The following is a 26,778-nucleotide window of genomic DNA, read 5'->3' as shown; positions in this document are numbered from 1 at the left end:
GACCAGCAACTACTGCAGCTGTGTGAACTGCCTACATGGCTCCTACAGCACATCAGCATCACTGTTTTCAAGAACAAGCTTGCCTCCCTACCCCGCTCCCTGCCCAAAAGTAAGCCTCCCAGTAAGGTTTTGCTGTAACCTGTGATCCAAGAGACGTGGGAGGAGTAAGTTCGAGAGAGCCAGTTGGGAGACACGAAGTTGTGCAGCCCCAGTGCATACAGCCCAATCTCAAAGGCGCACAGGTGAAGGTTGCGGTGTGGTCCCTGGTGCCCACCACTGGAGGAAGGGTGGGTGAAGATAGAGGTACTGCTGTTTCCACCTGCTTTGATAAGGACTGTCTTGGCCAATTCAAAGTAGAAGTGAGCAGCTGCTTCTGAGGGCTGGTTTGGGACATGAGGAGCGTGGCTCTCCAGCCGCCTCCCTTTATACCTAGAAGAAAGACAGAGGAATCTTTCAGACAAGTACCCCAAATTTGCAAGCTGGAGCTCCTGTCTTTAGGGCCCAGAAGAAACACAGAAAATTAGCACATCAAGTACATCCTGATGCCAGGACGTGGCAGGTCCCTGACATCAGGCCTAGAGGCTGCCTCTGTGCATTGGTATTATTCATTACCTGCCAACTTCCACAGTCTTTGCACGGGCTCCCCCACTGGCTCTCCTACTGCCACTGGAAGAGGAAGATCCCAGCGAATCACTTGAAGAACTGCTGATGCTGTCACTGTCCTGCCCTCTGCCCCAGGATGTTGTTGCCCAGCCCCCACGTAGGGGACGCCGACTGAGCGTTGGAGAACTGTCAGAGGTGGTTTCAGGAGCACTGCTGTCAATGCTGGCCATGCCTACAACACCAGAACCAACACAGAAATGTCACCAGGGTTGCTAAATACAGCACAGTTAGGTAAACTCTGAACTGTATCACCTGCAGGACCAACAAAGATCAGTTGTGTCAGTGACTGCCTTAGGGCTGACAGGCATTCATTGTTAATTGAGAGAGATTAAATCAAATCAATTTGGCCACAGACATCAGAGTCATTTTGCAGTTCTTGGATTAAAATGCAGAAGAGTTCAAAAACAATGAATCTTTATTTCCCCTTTCACACCATCACAGCCCCTCACTCCACCTGCCAAGCTTTGTGGCAGAGTATAACAACAACAAATATACATACAAAGTCAAGTTCCACAGATTATACAAAGAAAACCCTTCAGATATATGCTGCACAACCTTCACATCCTCTGCCTGCAGCTTATACCCTTCCCAAGAGAAGTGTAGACAGGCAACAGCTTCTCTGAATTTGTTTCTGGATCCAGGAGCACATGCTAAACTCCCAGAGTCAGCAGTCATTCAGCTCCAGATAGCTAATCCCTCACACAGAACGTAACTGGTGCAAGAAATGCATGGTAACTTGCCATATAGAAAGGGGCAGGAAATTTATCGAGCAAATCTTGTGTGCAAACCTCAGAGACACTCAGATGCTTCTGTTGTACAGGAAAGGCTGACAAGCAAAATCCCAGAGTCATAGAACAGGTTGCTCAAAGCCCCATCCAACCTGGTCTTAAACACTCCCAGGGATGGGGCATCCACCACTTCTCTGTGCAACCTGTTAAGAGCCTCAGAACCCTCACAATAAACAACTTCCTGATGTCCAATCTAAATCTCTCTTTCACTTTAAAGCTGTTCTCCTTTGTCACATCACTACATGTCCTTGTAAAAAGTTCCTCTCTGGCTTTCTTGGGCACACCCCAACAGACTGCCTAACAGAGCACCACTAGCACTGCAGGAGCTAGTCCATTCCCACCTGTGTGTTTCTTCTTCTGCCTGACAGGTGAACCCCAGCATCTCCCATTGTATCCACCTCGGTTTCCAAGCGCCAGACGGCTGGGGACCTTTCCCTCTTGTTTCACAAGAGTGGCCTCTGCAGCTGGCTCACAGGGGGACCTCTGAGAGCTCTCTGCACAAAATGAACAGTGACAAGGTAAACGTCATCCTTCTGTATCTCTAAAACCAGACATGGTCATTTAAAACATACAAATATCAAAAGATAAAGGATTTTTATAAAATTAATGGTATTTATGAGCAGGATTATCTTAATTTTCTTTCAGTTAGAAAGCAGATTATCTGACACTAGGCCAAGAACATTGAACTCAAGATTTGGAAAATAGGCTGTAACGATGGAAAATTTTAGCATAGCTATTACAAAGCACTTCTTACCCTGTGTGCTCTTCTCCACAAAGTTCTCAGGACTGCTCTGGACTGCAGTGCTCACAGCAGCTTGCTGAGTGACCGAAGCCCCTGGAAGCTGCTGGATAGCTGCAGCAGACTGGGCAGCATGTTTGGAAGGAGATTTTTGATTTGCAACTGCAGGTTTGCTGGATGAGTAGAAGGAACTCAGCGTCTGTGGTTTGTGAGTTTGACTCTCTCTGTCCAGGAGTTTGTCTAAAATCTTTAACGAGGGGGAAATAAAAGGCACTCAGCACAAGGATAAGAGACCAGGCATTACACAAAGAGGGAAAATACCACATCAACTTCCTGGTGGGCAACAGATTTCATTTGTTGGAGAGAAAAAAAGAAAATGCTTATTTTCTAGAAAATATGCATCACCTTCGTGCACCAAAGAGCAATGCAACACACAGTTGAGAGCCATGTGGTCTGCACTGCTTGAGGAAGCAAAGACTCAGTAATATCACATTATCACTTGAAACAGCCACTGGCTTTACTTGAAAAGCACTCAAAACTCACAAAAAAAAAGAATAAATTCTGGTATATGAAGGACAGAATGGAGAATTCTAAATTCAGTTCTGCCAGATGTTGTTTAAGTCACAAAAACTCCACACTCACCATTCAGAAAATCCTGTCATACATTACTGAGAAACTGGCAAAGCCACTAGAGAAACTGCTTTATACTGGCCAACAGTAACATTTTCTTGTCGTAATTTATTATGTAACTGAGAACAATGCATCACCACACTCTAAGGGTTTGTCCACTTCTACTGTTTGTTCTCCATATTTAATCAACACCCCAAGTCTGATGGACCATTTATGCACACATGATTGGTATAACAGTGTCCCTAATACTCCCTAGAGAAGAGTATAGCAAAAAAAGGCTTCTTTTTTAGGAGACAAAAAGACACTAATAATGTAGTTCTTGCTGTGTAGGAGGATTTTTGAATATGAAAGATTAGTAAAACCCCTTCTGAAGCTTCAGCAGTTTTCAATATTTTTTCTTCCTTTGGGGCAGACAGGCAGAGTTTTACTCTCTCTTGCATAGGAAATTAAGACACAGGTGTACTGAACCAGTATATCAAAGAGGTGAGAGGTGAAGAAACAGAGGCTTTGCTAGCTATACTGCTCTGCAAGCCAATATCCTTGCAGCAAAACACATGCAATTCCAGACTGTACACAGAGATATGCAATACACAGACTGCACTGAAAACCCTTAGGAGTGGGCTTAGCAATAAAAGCAGTGACAGCACATCTCCTGACTGGATCTTAAGAAACCTATGGAAAGAGTGCCTCTCCCAGGGCAATCACTCTGTACAGTCGGTTTTGCAGCAGTGGATGAATATAAATACCACAACATGGCTTGTAAAACATTAGTATATGACACAGCAACTTACACTCACTGGCAAAACTATCAAATCCATCAAAACCCAAACATGGTTTTGCCTTCCTTCTCCCTCTCCCTTTTCAAAGGGAAACTCACCTTCTTCAGTTTAGACTGATCATCCTTGTAAGTAATCATCAGGGCTAGAGCCAGATCTCCTTTCTCCCTTCGTGTGCCTTCACACAACAGAGGATGTTCTGCTTCACTGACAGTTGTTTTCATGCCTGCAGCCCATAAAAGAGAGGATGAAGAGACAAGTGAGCTCATGGGACTACACTACATCCTGAGTGCTGTCCATGCCTCAGACTGTTTTATTCACCTCACTGTTACAGACAAAGGAAGATTTCTTCCCCCTGTTTTTCTGTTAACTTCAGAAATAGGCCATGAACAAACAGAAGCTGCAGTCTGTTCCTAGAATACTAAGTCTGCCACAACTATCAGAACAACCATATACTAAAAGGCCACAGGAAGAGCCCAGGCAAGCCTACAAATCTATCCTGAAACAAAACTTTGGTTTCTGCAGATGCCTCCAAGTCAGCATTCCAACACCATAAAAAAATCTTTCTTTCAGAGATGAGGCAACAAGGAACAGGCCTTGTCTAACCCATTTTATTCCTTTTTGCATACTGCTTTAAAACACGCATACAGTATGGTCAATATAAGATATATATATAATCACTGCTTTGTTGCTGAGACAAATGAGGCAAGAATTCAGTATTACGCTAAGATCCTGAATTATATGATAATGCTTGGGAGTACTTCTGCTAGTCTTTCACTACCATTGTCTAACCTCTTCAGAAACGATTGCCTTTTGTTCTCTGAAACTGCCCATTTCCACTGAAGACCAGGCAATACATATTTCATGACAAAAGAGCAAGCAGAAAGCTAAAATTCATGTTACTACCTAAACTGAGTTCTTGTCTTGTACTCTCCTTCCATTTTTTCACGGCTTTGCAAAGACACCTCAACCCTGGCATGTAGAATCCTGCATCTGGTTCTGTCAAACTCTGCAAACACTTCTATTTCTGCACCAAACTGGAATGAACTACTAACTCTCACCATTCAAAATGGGAAAGTATGCAGAACATGGATGAAGGCAGACTTTTCCCGTAAAAGACTCTTACCAAGAGCAGCAACAGCTGCCTCAAAACCAAGCTCTTCGTCTCCAGGCATTTCATTATTCCAATTACGGCTTGGGGGTCTAGAGCCTGTAGGAGAAACCACTGAAAGAAGACAACAGAATTAGTGTTCATCTTTCAAAGCTAAGGCTTCAAAGCAAAAGATATTTCTGAGATCATTCTGAACCTGCAGAGCTTCCTGTGGTCCTATTCCTCGCCTCATACCATTTACAAGGACACAGCACCTTATGGGGTATTTTGTCCATTTCTCTCTCTAACCTCAGAAGGCTCCAAGCCAGGTATACTGCCAAGTCAGACCTCTAATCCCAGATTATTGTATTTTTTTAAATTCTAGATTTATAATAGCTTCCTCTGAATATAACTAGCATAAAAGCAGCAAAGTCAGTCATTTATAACTATTTTACAAACACACATAGAATGCTGAAATGTGTGAAGTGTGCAGTTATTTTCAAATGTAGGCAGAAGGAAAAAAGTTCCAGTGGGGAACAAAATATCTTTAAAGCAATGTAGACGCAAGTGCAAGCAATAGTGCATGAAGAGCAAAACTTGGGTCATTCTTACACAGAAGTTTCTCTTTGAAAATCCCTCAAGACCTGGCATCTCAGAATATACCCTGCACACACTCAGGCCAATGCAGTCAGTACCTGGAGTGCACAGGACATCAAATATAAAGCTTGCCAACATCAGAGGCAGGACAGGACGGTAATCACACAATGTCCCCTCTCGCAGTTCTTCAGCTCTTCCTCGAATAGTGTTCATCTCATTGGTGCCCAAGGGAATCTTCTTCAAGAGGGCTGCAATCTCAGATTCCTGATAAGCCAGCTTCACCTGGTGGTATCCACAAGGAAACAGAAGAAAAGCTGTCAACAGCACAGTACCCTGTGGGGAGCAGACTATTTCCCCTATACATACAGTACAGCAATAGTTTTTATTAAGTTTATTAAACTATAGCAATGCTTACCAGCCTAGCCACCTTTACTAGTCTCTCCACAATGAAAACAGGTTTCCAAATCTAATTACAGTCTTGCGTCATATTTATATACAATTTTTTTACTCAAATGATCACTCTTCACCTGTATACAGAAAAAATTATGTTCTCATAAGAACATCAGCAGAAGTATCTGACTGGACAGGCCAGTGGAAAAGGTGGTTACTTGTAATTGTAGGAAGAAAGGATGCTACGTTAAGTGATACACCAATTTGAAACAGCAGAGACTGGTTAGCAGGAGAATGGGCACGGCATGGCAGCACACACACCATCAGGATGAACAGGCACTACTCTGTGCTGGTATTCTCTCTGTTCTTAACACATGAAAGTAATAGTTTTCTTTTAGGCAGCAAGTGACTGCCAATCTCACAATCTTCTTCAGACCATAAGAAGTAGAGAGAATTAGTGCAATAATTGTAGCTGGTGGGTAACTAGCAACAATACACACTCTAAGGGACTGAACAACTCTGCAGTGAAAAGCAAGGCAGATGTAAATCACGCAGACATGGTCTTCACTGGACACTTCTTTTTCAAAACAGGAATTCTCATAGTAATCTAGGAGTCATTAAAATAGTATGCTTGCACAGTGAATATACTTGCTTGCCTGTGAATGAGGTATCAACAAAAGCAACAATTTTCAATCACACCAATTCACTCTGAAGAATAACTTTCAAACCATTTCACTGATACAAATATGGACAAATATGGATATTTGAAAACGACTTCATTTTCCCAAGATTAGCAAAGCAAAATGAAAACATATTTAAGGTAAGAAGTAGGCTGTTCTAATCAAAATAATAGATTCATAAAAGATTTTGTACTCATTTAAATACTTTGAGATGTATAGCTTCACGTGAAATCTAAGACCTATTGGCACATAAGGTCTGAACTTTCTATCAGTGAAACAACAGGTGATGTGATATTGTTAATATTTTTTTTTAGCAGATCAATATGTGCTAATGGGATGTGCACTCAATTTAGTTTCACTGCAATCCATTTTAAGAAAACATAAAAGCACAAACAAACTTCAGGTGCTGAAATTTAAACCACGTGAGCAAACATTCCAACAGAAAAACATTTATGGACACTGTCTTTTAAAGATATTTCATCACCTCCAGAGCCTTGGTAGAGGCAGGTGGTCTCTGCAGCTCCAGTGCAAACATTCCTATTCGGAAGGCCAGGTTGTGGTACTCCAGCCGCTCACTCAAGACCGTCAGCAAGAAAGCAGCTTTAGACAGGGTGTTGGTTGCCATCCACGTCTGCTTGCTGGTTGACACCTTGTTCTTTTTGCCCTGTTTGAGGAGGAATTTGTCACAGCACACTTTCCCAAACATCCTAAATGACTCTAAGCTTGTCCTCTTACCCTTTGCAAGAATTATAGACAGGAGAAAGAAAAAAATACATTTAGATTTCATTCCTTTTGCTGAGGAATCTCAAATTTCAGTGTTACCACTGAACATCATTGCTTACACTATGTCACCCCAGCACAACACAGTGGAAGAGCTGGCCTGTGGACAAGACACATGTCCCCTACTGGACTGGTGCTGTGCAGGCAGATGTCACACGCCTGTCCCTTCTAAGGGAACTCTCCTGGACCACAAACCCTACCTAGTGTCACTACAACTGAATTTCCAGAAGTTTATGCTTATTTCCTTGTCTAACCCTCTTATCCTGAAACAGCAGAACTACTAACATTTCCAGTGATGTACACTATGAAATAGGAGACTAAGGTTTTGGAGGGAATCAGGGAAAAGGGTCACCTGCACAGAGCTGCACTAAAATCAAGACCACTGATGGTTGCTGCCATCTCTCTACCTTGGTTGGTGGCTGCTCCACTTTGAGATCTGGAGGGTTGGCCAGCAGGTCCCTGGCAAGCTCTACAGTCAAGCGGCAAGCCTCATTGCTGTATCCATGTGCATACAGTGCCTCTGCACAGGCAAACAGGATCTGCAACAGAGAACAAAGGGTTATGTTCAAACCACACTACCCCGGCCTGGAATTAGCCTGCTCAAACCACTTGTCACAAAGACTGCAGGCACAGTTCATGACTAACTTCAGCAGCAGATATTCTCGGAGTCCTCCTTGCCTAGTTCTTCACCACCATGCCTTGAAGCACTCCCCTAGAAAGCCTTTTCTTACATGATTAAGTTTCGTCCTCTCACCAGGTGCTATGAGATCAGGGAATAGCTCAAAAAAAACTAAACCTCAAACTACCACTATTTCCATGCATTGCCATTTGACTGCTTGGTTATACAGGTGCAACTTCTAAACACATTTTGTGGCTATTACAGGAATGAGACACAGTTTATTTAGACCACCTCTCCTTTCTAAAGAACTTCTGCTTATGTGGTTGGATTTACATTTTTCCTGCTGAGCATGTTTCAGTCTCACTTTTAATTTCAGATAATTTTTGCCATTTCCAAGAGTGAGACTAGGTGAAAAGCATACACTGTTTTGTCTACATTTGTAAATCCTGGAGTGTGAGATGGGATTAACTAAAAGTGGGACACACCTGCAGTTAGCACAGAAATAGGGAATCAAGCTTGTGGGAAACAGACCTATGCTACCACTGTGTTAGGCTTGTAGATACCCTGTGACACACACAGCTGGTTATCACAACATTATAATTAAGCACTTGATTTAACAACACCCTAGGTTAGGTGTGACAGCTATGAGGGTGGTGAGACCATGATTTATACAACACATGAAACTGCAACACAGCATTTTGAACTAGATTCAGCTCACCTCCATCCGGTTCTCCTGTTCCAGCGGCTTTATACCAGCAAATATATCCTGCTCTTCTTCAATTCCCCCTTCAGCTTTGTCATCATCTTCCTTGGCTACCTCTTGTGGATTCAGATAGTACACCTGGTAATCATCTTCCTCCTCTCCATCATCCCCTCCCCCTGCTGCACCATTCTCTCCCACCTCTTCTGGCTTCAGACTCACACCACCAGAGTTCTCATCTGCGGAAGGCAGGTCATCATCACAACTACCCAACTCCCCTACAGGATCCTTGGAGGATTTCTTGGCCATGGAACTGCTCCTGACAGGGGGCTCAGGTCCCTCAGAGAAGTACACTCCACCATCCTCCTCAAAGGCATCCCTGTAGCTCCTGCTCAGTGGACTTTCTGTAAAACTAAAGGTGTTGCTGGCTTCTGCCCCCAGTGCCAAGCTGCTGTCATCCAGGCTCATCTCTGCCAAGTCTGGCTCCAGAGAGCTGTCCTCACTGCTCATGCGGCGTTTCCCACTGTGTTTGCTGGTCAAGCCCTTGCTCACGGGCAGCTTTGCTTTGCTCACTGCGGTCTTGTAGACGGCTTTATCCCCTTCTGCCGAGAGCCGTCTCAGAACCCTCTGCGGCGTTTCGGAGACAACTTTCCTCTTCCCCGTCAGTTCCTTCGGGCGAACCGCTGGCTCCTGGGGAGAGGGCCGCAGCCTGTCCCCGGGCTGCAGACACGGGCCCCCGGGCTCCTGGCCGTGGCTCCTGCCAGCCTCACAGGCACTCTCTGCACACTGCAGCCGGCAGCTCCTCTGCTGGATGGCCTTCACCCAGCAGAAGGAGTTCTTCTTGTCAGTGCTGCTGTATGTAATCCCAGGAATGGGATAGGCTTCCTCCCAGTTGAAGTAACAGGCTTCTACAGCTGGCTTGAAACCTTGGAAGAGCTTCTCCAGTGATTTCTTGTGCTGACCCCTCTTAACATTATCTATGACTTTCAGCTGCCACTGTCTGAGCTGTGAGCAAAGATCCCTGCGCCTAAGAGAAGAAAGGGGACAGGTTAGGAAGCAGACACAAAAAGCACCCACAACAAACTACTCCTTAACCCACAGAACACTTCTTTCTTTTGGCCAGAAACATCATCTGCTGAATAAAGTTAATGCTAATTATAGACAGCACTAGTAAGAAGACAGGCTGAAAAAAGCAAACAGGGGCATTAACAACTGGGTTCTAGAACACGTTCATGATCCAGAAACAAAACGTGAACACCACCACCATGAAAGCACAATACAAACTGGGAGGTTTAAAACAAAACACTGTCTGCCCTGTTTGCTTCTCTGCCCTAAATAAGGTGTTAGTGATTTGAGTCTCAGCAGCCTCAGACGAGTGAATACCATGGGGAACTGCCCTTGGAAACACTCATGAAACAGTTTGCAGGAGCTGTGAAACAGCCCTGTGAATAACTGCAGTAAAGACATTTACAAATACAACCTAAATAGCCTACCCAGGGAAGCACAATGAGAGACAGGATCACCTAATCTCCCTCACAGGCATTTACCTTTTACCCTAATGCGCCTAGAGGCCAACAATTTAATTTAAGCTTTAGCAGGCTGTCCTCAGGAGAACAAACTGTTGCAAACCGTAGGGACAGCAATAATTGATGTTCAAATAACTCTGAAGAAGCAGCAAGTTGGCAGGACTACACAGACTCATGTTACACAGTAAATTCCGTGCCTCCATATTACTATGGGAAGAACAAAACAGTTCTGCTTTTTTCAGCTCCAAATCTCACATAGGGCCTACGCGCTTGAGCAAAATAGTCTAAATGGTCTATGATCATTTAGATCATTAATGATCTAACTTAAGAGAAAAAGACATTTCTAGGAATTTCACCGTCTCAATCAACTGCCATTCTGTTTCTGCCACACATTTTTGATGTATAATCCCACCCCTATCAAAAGTAAAAGAAGAAGAAAACAAAATAAAAAGTGACTCAATTTAGTGTAAAGGGTGTTGTTAGACAAAAGGAACTAAACAAAGTGGACTACTTATATTTGTCCACTCAAGGAATTAATTAACCAGGAAACATACTGGTAGGGCTTAACCAAGGAGAAGATTTTCAGAAGGAAAAAGGAACAGGAATTACTTGGGAAGGGTAACATAAGGATAAGAATCAGTAAAGTCTCCTTATGATTCACTGTAAGGGAAGCACAAGTAGAAGAGAGTCCTTGGAGACTATTCAAACACCAAGAGAATAGGTAATCAAGCAAGAGCATTTTCATTATTCATTAGCTCAAGTAGAAGATCTGAGCAAATCTGAACAGCATCAAATAACTCAAATGTGAATATACATAGCACAACTTCATACGTTATTAATGGCCAAAATACTTTATGCTTTTTCTATATGATTTGATTGATGTTTGTGTTTATTTTAAGCCTCATTCCCAGTTTCCTACAGTTTTTAAATTGTCTTCAATTCCTATATTTAGTTACTTCATATTGTAAACTGTACAAGACAGAAACTGCATCCATTTTAGTGTCCCTGATGTGCCTTTCATAGGGCATTTTATTAATGTTACACAATTCAGAGAAAGCAAATCTTGTTAATGCGTAATTGTTCTGAAATTACCCATTTTCATTTGTTCTGATAAACTTCTGAGAATTTATAGCACATTAAACTAATCCAATACATTTCACACACCACACTTTGTAGACAAGATGTACTAAACAAACTATTATGATGTCAACCACAGTACCTCAACAGGAGCTCTCAGCACCTCCTCTGCTATTCAACTGCTGCTAAATAAAGATGGTGCTAAATAAAGATGGCAGTGATTTACCAAAGCACAATATGGTTTAGAAATCTGCAGGAGCCACACAATTTTTTCTCAGACAATTGAAAACACTGACACTGGTGACACTGTTTACCAATACACTGCAGAGAACAAACTCCCTAAGAGCACAGAAAGTAAGAACTGGTTCATCTTGAAGTATGCAATAGTGAATGACTGGGCTAAATAGAATTCCATTAAACTGCTGAATGGTTAAATATAGAAACCTTTTCAAATAATTTGTAGCTGGTGCCATCATTCAAAGAAATGTTCTCCACGAGGACACTAAAATGCAGAATTACACCCACATGTATAAAAGGACTCTCAGAAAACAAATTAGTCACACTACTTGATGTTGCTGAAAGTAAGCAGCAATAGTGATTAAAGTAATTATTACAGTGCTTTGAATGTTACATAGCACACAGTCTAGAAGAACTAATGTTTGAACAGGTCTTGAGGTAATGATACAAACACAAGAAGTCTACAGGATGAAACTCCTTAGTGTGGTTGAGTATCACAGAAATCAGAGACAGGAACTGATTCTGGAGCTCACCTCTGTGGACTAATAGTTGGGTCGAGGACAGCCAGCCTCCAAAGAACCACCATCTCATCGCACATGCTCGCACAAGCATGAGCAGCTACCTCTGACTGGCCGTTGCTGCGCCCTGTGTGCCCGCTGGCGCTGCTGTGTGACGCGGACGTTCGCACGCTGTACCACCAGCCCGTTATCTGCAGAAGAAAAACTTCAGTGGAGCTGTGTTGTGGCCAACATCTCATCCCCTGCTCTCACTTTATCTCATAATCCCAAGGGAATGGGATCTGTAGTTAATGCCAGGTTTTCATTTGACTCAAAAATAACTATGACCATTAAAACAGTATTGGTTTGTGAGAACTAAGGGCCTCAAAATTTCTCTGGTTAGAAGGCACATGCCCAAAGAACAAAGGATGTTCACTACCCAGAGGCCTTCACACTTGGAGAGAGAAAGTGAACAAATGTGATAAATGAAGCATTTCCTTTCCCTTGCCTAAAGTCGAGGTATGGGATGGAGCAATAAGGAAACTAACACCACAACTTATATTACAGACTGGGGTCAAAGTCCTAAACTGTCAAAGGAAACTTTTTCTTCTAATATTATTTTAACAAAATAAAAAAGTATTGCTTCAATCCACCAAAGGGTATCTTCTGTAAAGATAACAAAAGAATCTGAGGTTCTATCATACAATATATATATTTAGTTTTTATCAAAATGACACCTCATACATGACGTGTTTTGTTTAAACAAAACGGAAACAGACAACACTAAAATAAATCACCTCGACTGGGAAGAAATCAAATCAAATATGCTGAACAAAAGAAATCAGACTCTACATATTCATTTTAGAAGAAGAGAGGCATTTGGGGAATACAGTGTTATCAGGACAAGTAAAAACTGTAACATCCTTTTAGTGTGGAGAAGCACACGCCTACAACACACATAGGCTATTAAAATAATTGTATTCAGCCATGGGTTGTACAGACACAAAGCACCAGTTACTGGCTCTGCCTGCTTCCCTTGAAACATCCCCTCCCTCCAAGCACCTGCTCATAGTTGAGACACTGGTCAGTCAGAATCTCCAGCAGAGGAGCTGCATTGCTATCCCGTCTCTTGAACATCTCCCGCACAATGGAAAGCAGGTTCCAGATTCCTTCAGGTTCTCTTCCTCGCAGGGGACGCAGCAGACAAGCCCACTCAGCAGCAGCTGGTGGCTCAGTGGAAGACAGATACATTGAATTCACATCACTGTACATAAAGCAGAAGAATTAAATCAAGCACAGTCATAAAAAATCTTGAGTATAATTTATGTCCACAAGTATATTTGCCCTTCAATGGCACAGACATGAGTAACCTAAAAGACAGAATGTATAATGAGCTCAAGAACACCACACAAGCAAAATATTGTACAAATACAGTCTGCTCTACTGAAATAACACTGCAGAAGCCACACAAAAATGCAGTCCAGAAGAGTGACCATGAAACTGAGCATCCTTCAGTTCAAGGCATACAGGCTATATGGTGAATGAATTTACAGACCACATGAAAGTCACATTTTCCCTTCAATGGGAGACAGCTTACCTGAAAACAACAGGAGAGGGTCCACAGAATTTATGAAGAGTTTTCTTTATGTTGTCACTCAGAGTAGATTCATCTAAGTACCAGGTGCTTTGATCTGATGCAGAAGGTCCAGCAGTGGGATCTTACAAAACAAAAACACATTTACAGTCAGCAAGCTGTGACGGTATTTTACTCTAGGCACCCAACCAAAGAGAACACAGGCAGTGCTACCCAAATTACTTCACCAGTTGCTGAACACCCTATTCAGAATTATCTTAAAAGGCTGCCACAACATTACCATCACCATTAACAACATTGAATTAGCAGCTGCTTCTTGACCAGAAGGCTAATGCAGCACTAAAGTAGAAATGCTCTAACATCTCTGGTAACCAACACTTAGGTAAGCTACCCCAAATCTAGTGTTGCAAACAGTCCAGTTTTAAGCAGGAACTTGGGAGATGTCCCCTCCAATCAACATTCCCAGGAGTCTCTATTTAATACCAAAATAAAAAGTGAAACACTTTGTTAGCAAGTGCATTGCCTGATGCTCCCTTCCTCTGCAAGCACTCTGAGGTGCCTGTTGTTCTGCCATATATACATGTAAGTGCCAATACTCATCCCTCTTCCTTGATTTCCATCTGCAATCCAAGCTAAAGCTAACAAATCCGTTCAGAAACCTGAAGCAATGGAATCATCCTCTTCCTGTCTGTGATACAGATTGAAATAAGATCTATTAAAATCACCTGGGGCTCCACACACTGTGTTGATGGCAGTAGACTGAGAAGATAACAACTCGTCCAGCAAGCGCTGAGCTGTTGGAAGAATCTGAAAACATGAAGCAAACTTTCAATATACACTTTCAATTTCTTATCCTGCTACACCCAGCCACATATCATGACTGAAGCACTCTGGCAATTTCAGGCATATGAATACAGAGCTACGTTTTCAGAAAGGACGACAGAGGGTGCTAAAGATCACACAACGGCCACCAGCTGTCACACCTCTCTCACAGGCCACACAAGGCTCACTTTCTGCAGTCACACCCTAAGAAGTAAACAAAAGCATCACAGTTTATTAGGTCCTTATTTCTTGAGGAATAGGAGTTTACAGAGAATGACACTGCAACTAATTTTGAGAGTTAGGGAAGCCACTGCTGTCAACATCACCATTTTCCTGAACTTTGAAAGATCTTTACTTCTTGTTCCTAAATAATTTCTCTAAAACCCAAGCAAATGGGAGTAGGGGAGCAAACTATAAAATACATCTACACATAATTTTTGTGGCAGACTTTAGTTTATTTACCATCCAGCTAGCAAAGGGATTCAGTAGTAAATCAATGCAATTTCAACACTTAATTAATCACAGCTTCTGGACCATCTCAGAGCATTACCAGAGAAGGTTCACACTGTGTAAAATCCTGTGCAGGTATATCCTTAATATGCTATTTTTGAAAGAAAAATGCACAGTAGAAGGAGTTTTTCCCCACACTAAGTCTGGGCTGAAAGTGTAGATCCATTTAGCATTTAGTATGTATGCACAGAACAGACAAATTATTAATCCACATAATTAGGATTTAAATGATTTGCAACAGATAACCCCCACCTCTCTCTGTACAACAGCTGAGGTAAAAGATCTTACTGTAAAGAAAGGCACATTCAGTACACCTGAATTGCAAGTAATATAGATACATCTCAAACAGATGGAAGAAAAAAATGCTTCAGAAGGATATTTTGCATTTCAATCACCTAAAGAAACAAATTCAGCATTTTGTTTCAAATTTCAGTATCTTTTTGTACAAAGAAAATCAGACTCAGCTTTTGTACAAAAGCTATTTTGTACCTTTTTGTCACTAGTACATATTTTAAGAAAATTCACAGGTCTTGGCAGTGTCACACCTTAAGGCTGAAGTACCAGGGAACTGCAGTGACTCTCCTTCAGTCTTTTTTGCTAAGATATTCATGCTTAATTGGAATAGGAATACTGGCTTCATAAGGGAAAATAGCTCTTGGGCAAAGAACTAGGTAATGGATTCCAGCTGCTTTTCCATGATTTTCATAGATACAGAAAGCACTTTCTACAGAGATTCTGAAAAACATCTAGCTGCATTCCTATAGACCATCATTCCCTTACACATGAAAGCAATTCAACATTATAACACTGTAGTACCACGTCATTCAAAAACTGGAAATAAGGATAAAATAGAATCATGTGTACAGCCTACACGAATTCTACACCATGTAGTCAAAATATGGGGCCCCAAGGAATATGAGTATCTATCTCCACCCAGAAACCTAGAAAACCAGGAATAAGACTGTAGAAAGAATCTGGAGCGTGACCTGCCTTTTTCAAAGGAATTACACAACATAGGTTAAGACATATCTCCCAATAAACCCTTAACTTTTCTGCTGGGCAGCATTCATCAGATTATCTGGCAAAATTGTAATAATTAATTAATCCAGATGTTTCTGATGCACAGCTGGTACACATGACCAAAGGAGAAATAAATCTTGCAGAAAGGAGCAGACACAGAATATCTGACAGGAAACAATTCACATGCCATTCAGGAAACAACTACTACCACTACTAGCCTTTCAAAGCCCTCCCCTAAAGATTATTTTGAGGAGTGAAAAAAACTTTGCCTGTTACGTAATGCAGCAAGAAGTACACACTACTGGTGCTCATCTCTCAGCAACAAAAAAGCAGTATTTTTATATCACTTTCATATTTTTATATCACCTTCATATTACATAATTCCTCTATTTCCTCTCACGAATGATTAATATTTTTGTAGGAAATTTATAGGATGTTTTAGTTATAGAAAATCATAGCACAGCACCATAATATGAATTTTAGGCACATGGTGCCAGTAATCCAACTCCTACTTAAGAGGAATGTGTTAAGAATGCACTGCTGAAATGTGACAGATACCTATGCAGGTCAGTTTTTCTCAATCTTCTTTAGCTGAACCAGCATAAAAAAGATGCCAAGCCCTTATAATTTTAAAGCAGCCATTTCACAATCACTTGGGTGTTCTTGTGTATTTTTGTTGCAAACATTTTACGCACATTATATAAATGACCTGACCCTGAACAACTCAGATATTTGAGGAATAAGAGAGCAGACTTCGACTAAAAAAATGTCATGTCTATTACACTGAATGATTGTTATGAATCACCAAGCAGCTACACTGGGGGAAGTCAAAAGGTTACCAGTTAGGTGCATTAGAAAGTGCCCACTTAAGGCACATACAATACTTTACCTGGGTAGTTCTTTCCACTTAGCTAAGCAAACATACAAAAAAGAAACAAGCTGATTTGGGCTGACCTAAGTGTTCAACAATCACGAACTGATTTACTGTGTTTGGTCTTTCACAAGCTCAGTATATATTCATACTGATATGAACAGCCCCCTCTCCTCTTTCTTTCTCCTTTTAAGACACTTCTAATCTTTTACTTGGCAATAGACAATTGTCAAATAATACAACAGCAAAACTGAAAAGAGCAAGAACTGAATGCCTTCCCAGCAGCTCACGACTGAATAGCATAACTGGTTATTTTGCAACAAAAGCCATAATATAAACTGACTCAGAATAAAGATAACTGAATTTAACAAGTTGTCAGTCAGATGATGGCCCTCACTTACCTGTTGTGGAAGTTCACTGATTAGGTACTGAGCAAATTTTTGCAACTGGTCTCTTTGTAGCCGAGACAAAGACTCAGAAACAGGTGCTCGTAAGCACACTGCAGATGCCTGAGGAGAGAGGAGGAGACACAAACTGCCATTAATGAAGCTGTGTCCACCAAACTGATGAGTGCCACAAGCACTTGCTATACAGATGCATGGTGATGCTATGATGATCCATGCTTGGTCTTGATGGACAATTTTTTTTTCTCTGATTTTTTTTTATTATGTAGTGTGTTGCAAATAAGATGCAAATAAGCTAAGCTTTATAAAAACTGGTTTTAAGAGGTTTTTTTCAAGGAAATGGATGTAACAGCTGCGCTTAAGATCTGTTGTTGCTAGCAATTGCACAAATACTGGCAGAGATTTTACAAACAAACCCCTGAAATAGGACATTATCCCTTAAGCTTCTGGCAAATGAACCAGCTCTGTGGGGAACTGTTTCACAGAATCACATTTATCTCATTAGAGTTTCTTAATTCAGTCTTAAAATCTCTTTCCATATCTTAGAACAAATTAGATTATAAAAAAACCTCACCACTAGCTTCTTAATCTTTTTCACTCTACATAACAAAAATGTCCCACTTAAAATTTAACCTGTACAGTCAAGAGCAGTTTGATAATAAAGACACTTCTGATATTGTCTTGTCTACACAGAGCAATACACCATGGCTTATAATTTGCTAGTGTCAGAAGTCAGTTTATACAAACACAACAATCTTTTCACTATCACTTTTCAGGTGGAGAATGGATTGGAGGCAAAAGAATGATTTTTCTCTTACACATTGTCCAAACTTTCTGAGTCTAAATAATATAAATGACAATTTGTTTTCTAGCCTCACTCTCCATATCCACCTTTTAAAACTCAAACTAAGAATTCAATGCAGAACCCACTTTTTTGCCAGCTCTCCAGTCCTAATTACAGAAAGTATACCAATAGTCTGATTATTTCACAAGGGTATAAATTTAAGTCAATTACACTTGTTCATTGTAAAATACTAACAAGCTTCACCAGGTTATTAGAACTTATTTAAGAATCTGGAGCTGATCATGAGCATGTCAGCTGTAAAATGTTCTGTGACAGCAGAAAATCTTCTGCTCCTTTCAATCATCAAAATTTAATCCTCTGCGTTTCTCAGCTTCCCAAAGCAGAGGAAATTTAACTGTATGCAAAAAAAACCCCTCAACTGGTGTATTTCATGTTGATTCTACATATTTTCAACTGAAGTTGGTTAGGATATAAAATGCCTACTTTTTGCTCTATGGAAGGCCAGATAGAATAAAAGCAGTCAAATAAAAACATACACCTGACTGCTTGAAATCTACAAGTCAAAATGACAGTTACCTCAGTAAATCTTAAAATGAACTGGTGAACACAAAGGCCAACAGTGATCACAATTACTTTCCTTCCGCACTCTGATCAAACAATAGAGAGTGACCTTTCAAATCCTGTACTGACAAAGACTCTTAATAAAAAGACAAACTATTGGTGACCTTCCACTCTTTTCAGAGACGAAGAAATGATGAGTGATTTTAGCATTTAAATGAGAAACAGGAAGGGGCCAAAAGCACTCGGTATCTACCCTTAGAAATCTGCACATTACCAAAGGACAGTCTGCAGCTGAGGGCCTCAGACAATTCAGCCTGCAGACCGCAACCGCGAGCAGACATTTGCACAACCTGTACCCAAAAGGAACGTCAAGAGCCACCTCCCTAAAGAGAGCTGTGTTGCACAGAGCTGTGCAGAGCAGAGCTGGAGCAGGGCAGGGAGGTGCAGGGTGCCTACATTGTGGATGCGGAAGAGGCAGAGCGCCACGACGTGCGCACACCACTTGGCGCCGGCGCCGCAGGTGCAGCTGCACGACGTGATCCGGCACCGGTCGAACATCACCGCCACGTTGTACGCGCCCTTGGGGGGCACCATCTGCGGGGGCACCACCGTGGCGCTCAGGTGGAAACCTGTTGTGATAAATACAGTCGGTTAATTCGTGTTTTTATCTATCATAACATGTTAAGATTGTGGTTTGGTAAAATGCAATATAAAGTGTAACCTAAATTCCAGCCAGACACGGAATTAAGAAATTCCTAGGCAGGCACCACCCAGTAACCACCACTCAGGAGGACACAATGAGATGTAGAACTGGAGATGATGAGATTGGCATCAGAAAGGAAGATACATTAAGATAAGAAATCAGTTCTCCTCCCGTGGGCAGCAGAGCCATCAGAGCATCATCATCACCCTGTCCGGAGGAGAACGCCTTTGCATTCACAAAACTCAGTTTCATTCACTCACTGGAGGACTAAAATTGGCACCTCTCCCTCCCAGAGGAGACTCCCTTCAGCAGACACACACAACGATGAATTCGAATAACTAGTTCCAGGAAACAAAGAACTGTGGGGAAATCTTATGCCAGGGGCAAAATAAAATGTATAAAGCCTGGACTCCAAACGGGCCAATTTGTGAACTTTGGGGGGACTGCAGTGCGCTAGAGGCTGTGTCCCAGTTCACCCTTTGACGATCCCGGGTTTATCATCACCGTAACTCCGCTGGGGGTTTTTACCGAAATTCCGTAATTTGATTTTTAATAAACCAAATCATATTTTCAATTGGAATACTGGATTGGCATTTATAATGCTGTGGAAATTCACAAGTCCAAAGTTACTCCTCGGGTATTTGGGGAAAAGGTCCAGCTGGCACAGAAATACGGGTATGTGCCATTTAAACACTGCAACAGAATGTCTGGCAACAACATCCACATAAGTCTGGACATGGATCTAGAGTCTCCAGTACTTTTTTCTTCCCAACCAACTGTGACTAAACATTAGCAGAGAGGCATAATGTGTTATAAGAGACTCCAGCATACCAGCTTTAATACATTAATTAATTAATTTCTCTTATTATTTAACAGAGAAAAGTGGAACTGGATAAAGTCATCCCTGAGAAGTGTCAGGTTTTGTTTACAGGGTCAAAGTTAGACTTATACACATTTTAGGCATAACTTCTGTGCTAACTCTGGCAGCAGTGCAGGACGGGCCAGGTGACTTATTCAGAATTATTTCCAAGTCAATCAATTTTCACAATTTCACAGTCAACTACAAAAGGCAGCACTTAATCTGAATGCTTACTTTCACTTTGTGGCTTCAGAAGCTACCCATTTCTCATAAATTATGCACCTCCTTGCAATTTTGTTACTAGCCCTTTTTTACAAATCATGAACTCAGGAAAAAAACAAAACCTCTTGCTTGGACTAAAAACAATGGAAAGCAGAAATTTGAGGAGTAACACTTGAATGAATCTAGCCCCATTAATCAGTGACCATAAACAAATAAATTTAGACAAAGGACTTCAACAAAGCTTAGCTCCACATAAACTCATGTACAGTGCATATGAGTTGTACTCATAATGCAGCTTCCTCTGGAGATGTTTTTCATCCACAGGGACACAAATGATCAGGGAAGGCCAACAGAACCAGGAACCTTCTACCAGTCTTGAAGGTGCCTATCAGCAGCTAGCCATCCTCTACAGTAGCAGCCTCAGAACTTGTTTGCTAAACTGGAGTTCAGTTTTAATGGAGCACAGAAAGCACTGGGGCATCAAAAGTCATGGCCAAACTTCAGTCCAACAGTCTACCTTGAGTGGAAAAATATGGCTTGGGACAGATGACAGGTTCTCCATCATGAGGACAAGGAAGTAGATTATAAACCCACACTACTAAGTTTTCATTATAATATCATGAGATCATAAAAAATGATGGTGTTCAGGAGTGCACATGACCTATTAAATTTATTCCATTTAAAATAATGTGCACAATTTCCTCCTCAAAATATAATCCCCATACCAATACAAATTTGTTCTTACCTTGTTTAACCTTTCTATTTGTCCTGTTCAACCACAATTCAAATCCTCTCCCTGATGTGAGTGATTATTTTGATTATACATAATGCCACCCAAATTCTTCAGCTATTTTAGCAATTGGAACAGAATCAAAAAAAAGAAAGCATTCACACAAAATTACAGCACTGCTTATTACCAGTTCTAATTTATGTTCCACATTGGTTAATACAACCCCTATAGTTCAGCTAGTCCTTCTGTTACGCTAAAAGCATCTCAGAGTAATGCTCTGACTTTCACATAAGCAAATTAAGCATTTCACAAGTTGGAATTGCAGCAATTCTGTTTCACTGCAAAAAAGGAAATATACAAAAGGCATTACAGAAGACTGGATTCCAGCTACAAGCTCTTCCCAAGGCCCTCCCAGGACACTCTTCTTTGTATTTGAAGACAGTTAACTGATAATGTAATGAGGGAAGAACACTTATAAAAAGAGACTAAATTTAAGGAGCTTAACATGTCACAAGCTTCATATCAGTCTGTAGCTTGACAAACAGGTCTGACACTTACAATGCTAATTCAAGCAGCACTGCCCAGTTAATTCTTTTGCAACACCAATCTTGCTGCACTGAACAATTGTTTGTGAGGTGGCACAGGAAACTATATGAGAAAAGCAATCTGGATCATAATTAATGGTTCATTTTACCATAAAAAATTAAAGAACCACAGAATCTCTGAGGTTGGAAAAGACCCCTAGGATCATCTACCCTAAGCATTAACCTGGCACTGGCACATTCACCACTAAATCATGTCCCCAGGTTCCACATCAACTTGTTGCAACACGGCTTTCTTCATCACTGTTCTGCTACTGTTGTAGGGCCAGTTCTGATGCCCCTAAAACAGTTACAGAAAACACACATCTCTGCTAAGAATTTGGGAACTTTTGAAAAAAAGGGGAAAACGAGCTGAACTAAAGCTATTACACAGAAGTAAAAAGCACGGCAATTTTGGACAGTTGTTTGTTTTAAACCAAGATAGGAGAACCTCTAGAAAGTGGAGACACTATTGAAGGAGATGATATGTTAGAATCCAAATTGGACCTGCTGCTGCCTTCCTCAGCTGTTAAAAAGAAACTAAGACTAGAATACAAAAAGTCCCTGAAATCTACCACACACCTGTTTAAGAGAGCAAATGTGGGTATGTGACTGCTACAAAGAGAATGGAGGGAGAAGGTCTACACAAGCCAACTCCATGTGTATACACAGTAGAAAGGTATAAAAAATTGGGGGTTTGGAATGTAGTGAAGAGGTGCCTGTCTTCCGAAATCATGGATATGGATATGCGGACAAAATGACTAAGATTATGGCTAAAAAAGAAATCTTGGATTACACAGGGAAATGGGACAACAAGAGCACAAAGCCCAAGTCAAGGTTTGTCCTACTGAACATGGTATCACAATGCACTGCTCAACCCCTCTCCAAATCAATTCTCCATTCAAGGGCTGCTTCATTTCCTGTGTTTCTTCTCCCATTTATCAGTGTATGAAACTCAATACTGCAACTACACACCTTCAAATCATTTGGAATGGGCAACTGAAAATATATTCACCCCAGCTCTGGTGCCCAGCTTCTGGGCTGCTATTCATGGGAAAAACCCCCACGATTAGATACAGTTCCTGTACTAAGGACAAGGCAACCTTAGTATTTAAACAAAGTTTCTTCCTTCCCTTCCACACACATAATCCTTTGTCAAGAATCACAGTTGCTTCTGTGTGTATTTGAACTCTCATTTTTCCCCCGTATCACTCACCACCTCCTCTTTTTCCCTGCTCTTCTGCTCTCCCAAGCACAGGTTTTGCACTAATATTCCCAGCCTTTGTTCATGTACATTGCTTTACACCTCCTCACCTTTTTCATGTATTACTGAAGAAAGTGCTGACCAAAGTCTTTTACTGTCTATCAAATATTTTGTTCTTTTCCACTGTAAAAGTCCCAGGAATTACTAAATCTCAGCAAGCTTTTTAACTCATTTCCTCTCTCAAACATTTGGCTCCCTGAAGTTTAGCAGATTCCTCAGAGATCTCTCTCAGCATTTTCAGTCATGACACTGGAAGATTATTAATGCCCTCAGAAGCCAGTTTAATCCTATTTAGCAAAATTTCCAAATCAATGTTGACATTCTGAAATTACTATCTGGTCTCACTGACAACTCCCTGACACTATGCAAGGTAGTTTTAACTCAATGTGACTCATGTACAAGGAATCACTTCATTTCCATTCTCAAGAATTCCTGCTATTGCTATTACAGTAGACACTGGATTAGGTAATACCCTTTCAGAAGCTTATTCAGGTAACAGTTCATTAGTCTCTTGCAGTTTGCATATCTGAAAGGCTATCCCCTTCTCTTTTTGTTCTCCCCAAACCTTTATAGTACACATCCCTTTTATTCGCTTTCTGAAGACTCTTTACCTAAATTTATTCATTTCACTCAACACTAAGAGTTAAATATTCTTGGTTCTAATACCTAAACAGGCCCACAGAAGTCTCTACCTCTCATCATATGAAAATATAAGAAATTTCCTAAATTTCCTCCTTAACATGATACAGTTTTTTATATTATCATTTTTCTTATTACAACAGGCTTGGTTCCCACATGCTGAATAATATTCTGATTCCAAAGCTCACACTTGAAGAAAAAAAATCTGCATGGGATTGACACGGCCCACCTCAACACACTAGTAGTACCTTTATTTCACAGAATGCCTTCAGGTCAAACAGCTGTCACTGAAAAGCTATCTCCATATTCTTCTTTGCTTCAAAGGATTTAATGAAAAATCCAGAGTCCAATTTTTTGTATAGATAAGATTAGCTTCTATTGCCAAAAACATAAAAAGAACAAGATAGTAGGAGAAGCTATAAAACCCATTGTCCAACAAGAAGGATTTCCGTCTGCCAAAATACTACATGAATAATTGTACTATTAATAAAACTCTTTTGCTACAAGAATAAACCTTGCTAACTTCCTCTGTGCCATACAGGCACTTTAGGCATTGATCATTTGATCAGACAACTAGAAAGTCAAGTTGTCTTTAGCAATGAGGAATTTCAGCATTATGCAGAAAAAGGTATCCCATACAGTTTTTTGCAAAATGCTAAAACAGATTAAGGATCAGAACAGCTCTGACTTTTCAGTCCATTTCACAGCTGAGCTGACTGAGGCCAAAATAAAACAGAGCATTTAGCTCAAGACATTACAAAGAACACACTTGGCAGGAGTTTCAGCTAGGATGCCAGAAAAGCTCGTTTTGGGACAGGGTCATAGCACTGCTGTCTCATTTCAGACATGATTTTGGGACTCTGAAGTATCTGGAGACGTGGAGCTGCAGTGTTCTTACCTATCTGGAGCGGGTCTTTGACAGCCCTCACCCGGAAGAGCTGCTCCCCTCGCTGGAACTCATCTGCGCTGCCATTTGCCAAGCATGAGTACAACCTGCAAGACAAACAGAATGTGGCACGATCAGTCTGGTTTTGAGAAACTTCACAGTATTACTCTCTTTGCTGACATGGCTTTTGAAAAACCCTTGCTATCTTGAATACGAAGTCTAGGTCTCTCCTGCCATTTCAACATTACAATTCAACCACAAAAATCATTAGTCTCTTCCTCACTGGGTTTATGTATAGTGCCAGTTTTACTGATATACACCTAAGGCTCTGAAATACAAATTCATTTACAGTCTAAAATTAAGCCTTTATATAGTATCGTATAGTTCAAGGTCTAAAGCTAGCATGCCACAGTAAAATTCCTTCTAGACTAATTATCTGCATGCTCTTGTGAAATTTTTTTATATCTGTGTTCATCAGAATAATGAGCATATACAAGCAGCTGGCTTGCTCTATTCCCTAGCAGGTGATCCTTCATCAGTGTTTCTGACATTACCTCTCCCATCTGATACCTGAACCTTAGACAAACACATCCAAGAACTTCCAGCAAGATTCTTTCTAACAGAGTGTAGTAACATTACTTTGCAACAAAATTTTGAATGCACAGTTACATGGGTTGGCCCCCCTATAATATAAAAGCTTCAGCAAAGCTTAGAAGTAAATGTAAAAGTAGGAAATCTTTGACTATGTAGTAATCGAGTTAATGTGGAAACATAAGAAATATAATTATCTGACTATATCAACTCTGATCACTGATGTATTCAGCAAATTCTGGTTCTCCTATTTATACGAACAAAAGGCTTGCACAGCACTGTGAGCAAGCCCTCTTTGGCAATTTCTGAACCAAGTTAAAGCTCTGACTCCAGCAACAGGTTCAAATTGGAAAGATGAGTTCATAAGACTAACATAAGGTCAGAACTCTACAAGCTAGCCTAGTGTTAGCCAAGTGGATAGTACCTATCCATGTATTACAAAAGGCATATGAGAGCCATAGAGGCCCCAAGTATACAGGCCATCAAAAAAGACAATGATTCTCCTCAAGTGAACAGAACCTTTTCTCAAGCATCAGTGAAAAAGAAACAGTATTTTTTACCTGATATCCTCCTCATTTTCTGGGAAACTCCAGAAGGCGATTCGAAGTTGCAGTTGTTCAGGCACTGGAGGATAAACCTTCTCCACCACCTCAAATGGAATGTGAAATGCAACCTGTTTTGCAGAGAGTTCCACCAATGGGATCACCAGCCCATCTAGCAAGACAAGAAACAAAACACGATTAGCCATTCAGAGAACAACACTTGTGAGAGGCTAAAGAGGTCAAAGCAGGGTGCTCTTCCACCTTCTCTTTGATCTCACCACGTTGAAGATCATTTTTGACAGATAGTAGAAGTCAGCAAAGAAATATTTGGAAGAGCTGTCTCTCAACTCCATGTTTGTTTTCAGGCACTCGGGGCATGGGCACATATCCCAAAAAAAAGTCTTTGGCCAAAAGAGCTACATCAGCCTTCTCAGTTTGTGTCTTCTGACAAAACTGTCTTTGTTTAGCAAGACTTAAGGTAGCCAAGTATTTTTCACACATTTCTGTTATGATGTGGCAGCAACATCCTGTGAATTCCAGTAGTTCAAACAAAGAACTAGTACAACATATGTGAACAAGTAGCAATGCAACGGTTATCCAGGAACCTTAGTGTTGACTGTTTTTGACAACATTCAGTATTCAGCTATTTACAAGGTTTTAATTTCAATTAGTATTTGTTGGTTTCTTCCCTTCACCACCACCTTTCATATGATATGTCTTTATACTTCAAGCTCTTTAGACAAGCAACTGGTAATTCATGTGTCAGTGCAGTGCTGACTACACTAAGCTCATGAGGAACTTAACTGAAGGCAGTAAGAGCTTTATATAAATACATTTAACCTTTTTACCAAACTCCACTTTACGTTTTTACCTGCAGATGAAGATTTCTGATCATCAGGCAATAGAACGCTTATGTTTCTGCTTTGCTCTGACCTAGATTACACTTTATACAAAATGCCAGACTTGTTTCATCTGCAAGTACATCCCTGCTTTACTGAGATCACCTCCTGACCCCATCACTACAGCAGCCTCGGTTCCCCCTGATGCCAAACCACCAATTAATTCAGTTTTCAGTTATTTGATGTTTTGCCTCTTTGCCTCCCTCACCATCCTCTAAAACACCACTGGAAGCCAAGATGTAAACCAATCTGGCCCTCAGATTTCCCTCCACACCAGCCTCCAGGCAGCATATCAAAGGAAAACTTAAGCCCTGGTGTCAGTAAGCACTTTCTCACCCTCTGCCTAGAGACACAGCTTCAGTCCCAGCAGCTGGGAAAGACAGGATATGACAGGAGAGGCTTTCAAAGTGCACACACACAGCAAAGCAGCCAGCATCTCCCCCACACTGAGCAGACCTGACAGAAGAAATTATTACATAAATATTG

The 26,778-nt window shown here is 41.1% G+C and overlaps 1 protein-coding gene across 2 annotated transcripts in view; it reads right to left on the bottom strand.

Annotated features, from left to right (window-relative positions):
* ZSWIM8 (zinc finger SWIM-type containing 8) overlaps positions 1–26,778 on the bottom strand; it is a 50,290-nt gene that overhangs the window by 9,564 nt on the left and 13,948 nt on the right. For both annotated transcript variants that reach the window (XM_063405855.1, XM_063405856.1), the window contains exons 2-19: positions 25,412–25,565; positions 24,273–24,367; positions 18,833–19,005; positions 17,008–17,115; positions 14,109–14,190; positions 13,387–13,507; positions 12,852–13,053; positions 11,826–12,001; positions 8,471–9,479; positions 7,541–7,672; positions 6,838–7,017; positions 5,382–5,565; positions 4,723–4,821; positions 3,698–3,822; positions 2,206–2,437; positions 1,793–1,945; positions 613–835; positions 140–429 (exon numbers count right to left, since the gene is read on the bottom strand). In XM_063405855.1, coding sequence (XP_063261925.1) covers positions 140–429; positions 613–835; positions 1,793–1,945; positions 2,206–2,437; positions 3,698–3,822; positions 4,723–4,821; positions 5,382–5,565; positions 6,838–7,017; positions 7,541–7,672; positions 8,471–9,479; positions 11,826–12,001; positions 12,852–13,053; positions 13,387–13,507; positions 14,109–14,190; positions 17,008–17,115; positions 18,833–19,005; positions 24,273–24,367; positions 25,412–25,565 — 3,738 coding nt within the window. The remainder of the gene's footprint in view (positions 1–139; positions 430–612; positions 836–1,792; positions 1,946–2,205; positions 2,438–3,697; positions 3,823–4,722; positions 4,822–5,381; positions 5,566–6,837; positions 7,018–7,540; positions 7,673–8,470; positions 9,480–11,825; positions 12,002–12,851; positions 13,054–13,386; positions 13,508–14,108; positions 14,191–17,007; positions 17,116–18,832; positions 19,006–24,272; positions 24,368–25,411; positions 25,566–26,778) is intronic.

This window comes from Prinia subflava, chromosome 9, assembly GCF_021018805.1.
Source record: "Prinia subflava isolate CZ2003 ecotype Zambia chromosome 9, Cam_Psub_1.2, whole genome shotgun sequence".
NCBI classification, from domain to species: Eukaryota; Metazoa; Chordata; class Aves; order Passeriformes; family Cisticolidae; genus Prinia; species Prinia subflava.
The sequence above is the reverse complement of the archived record's forward strand: the minus strand, read 5'-3'. Positions and strand labels throughout refer to the sequence as shown.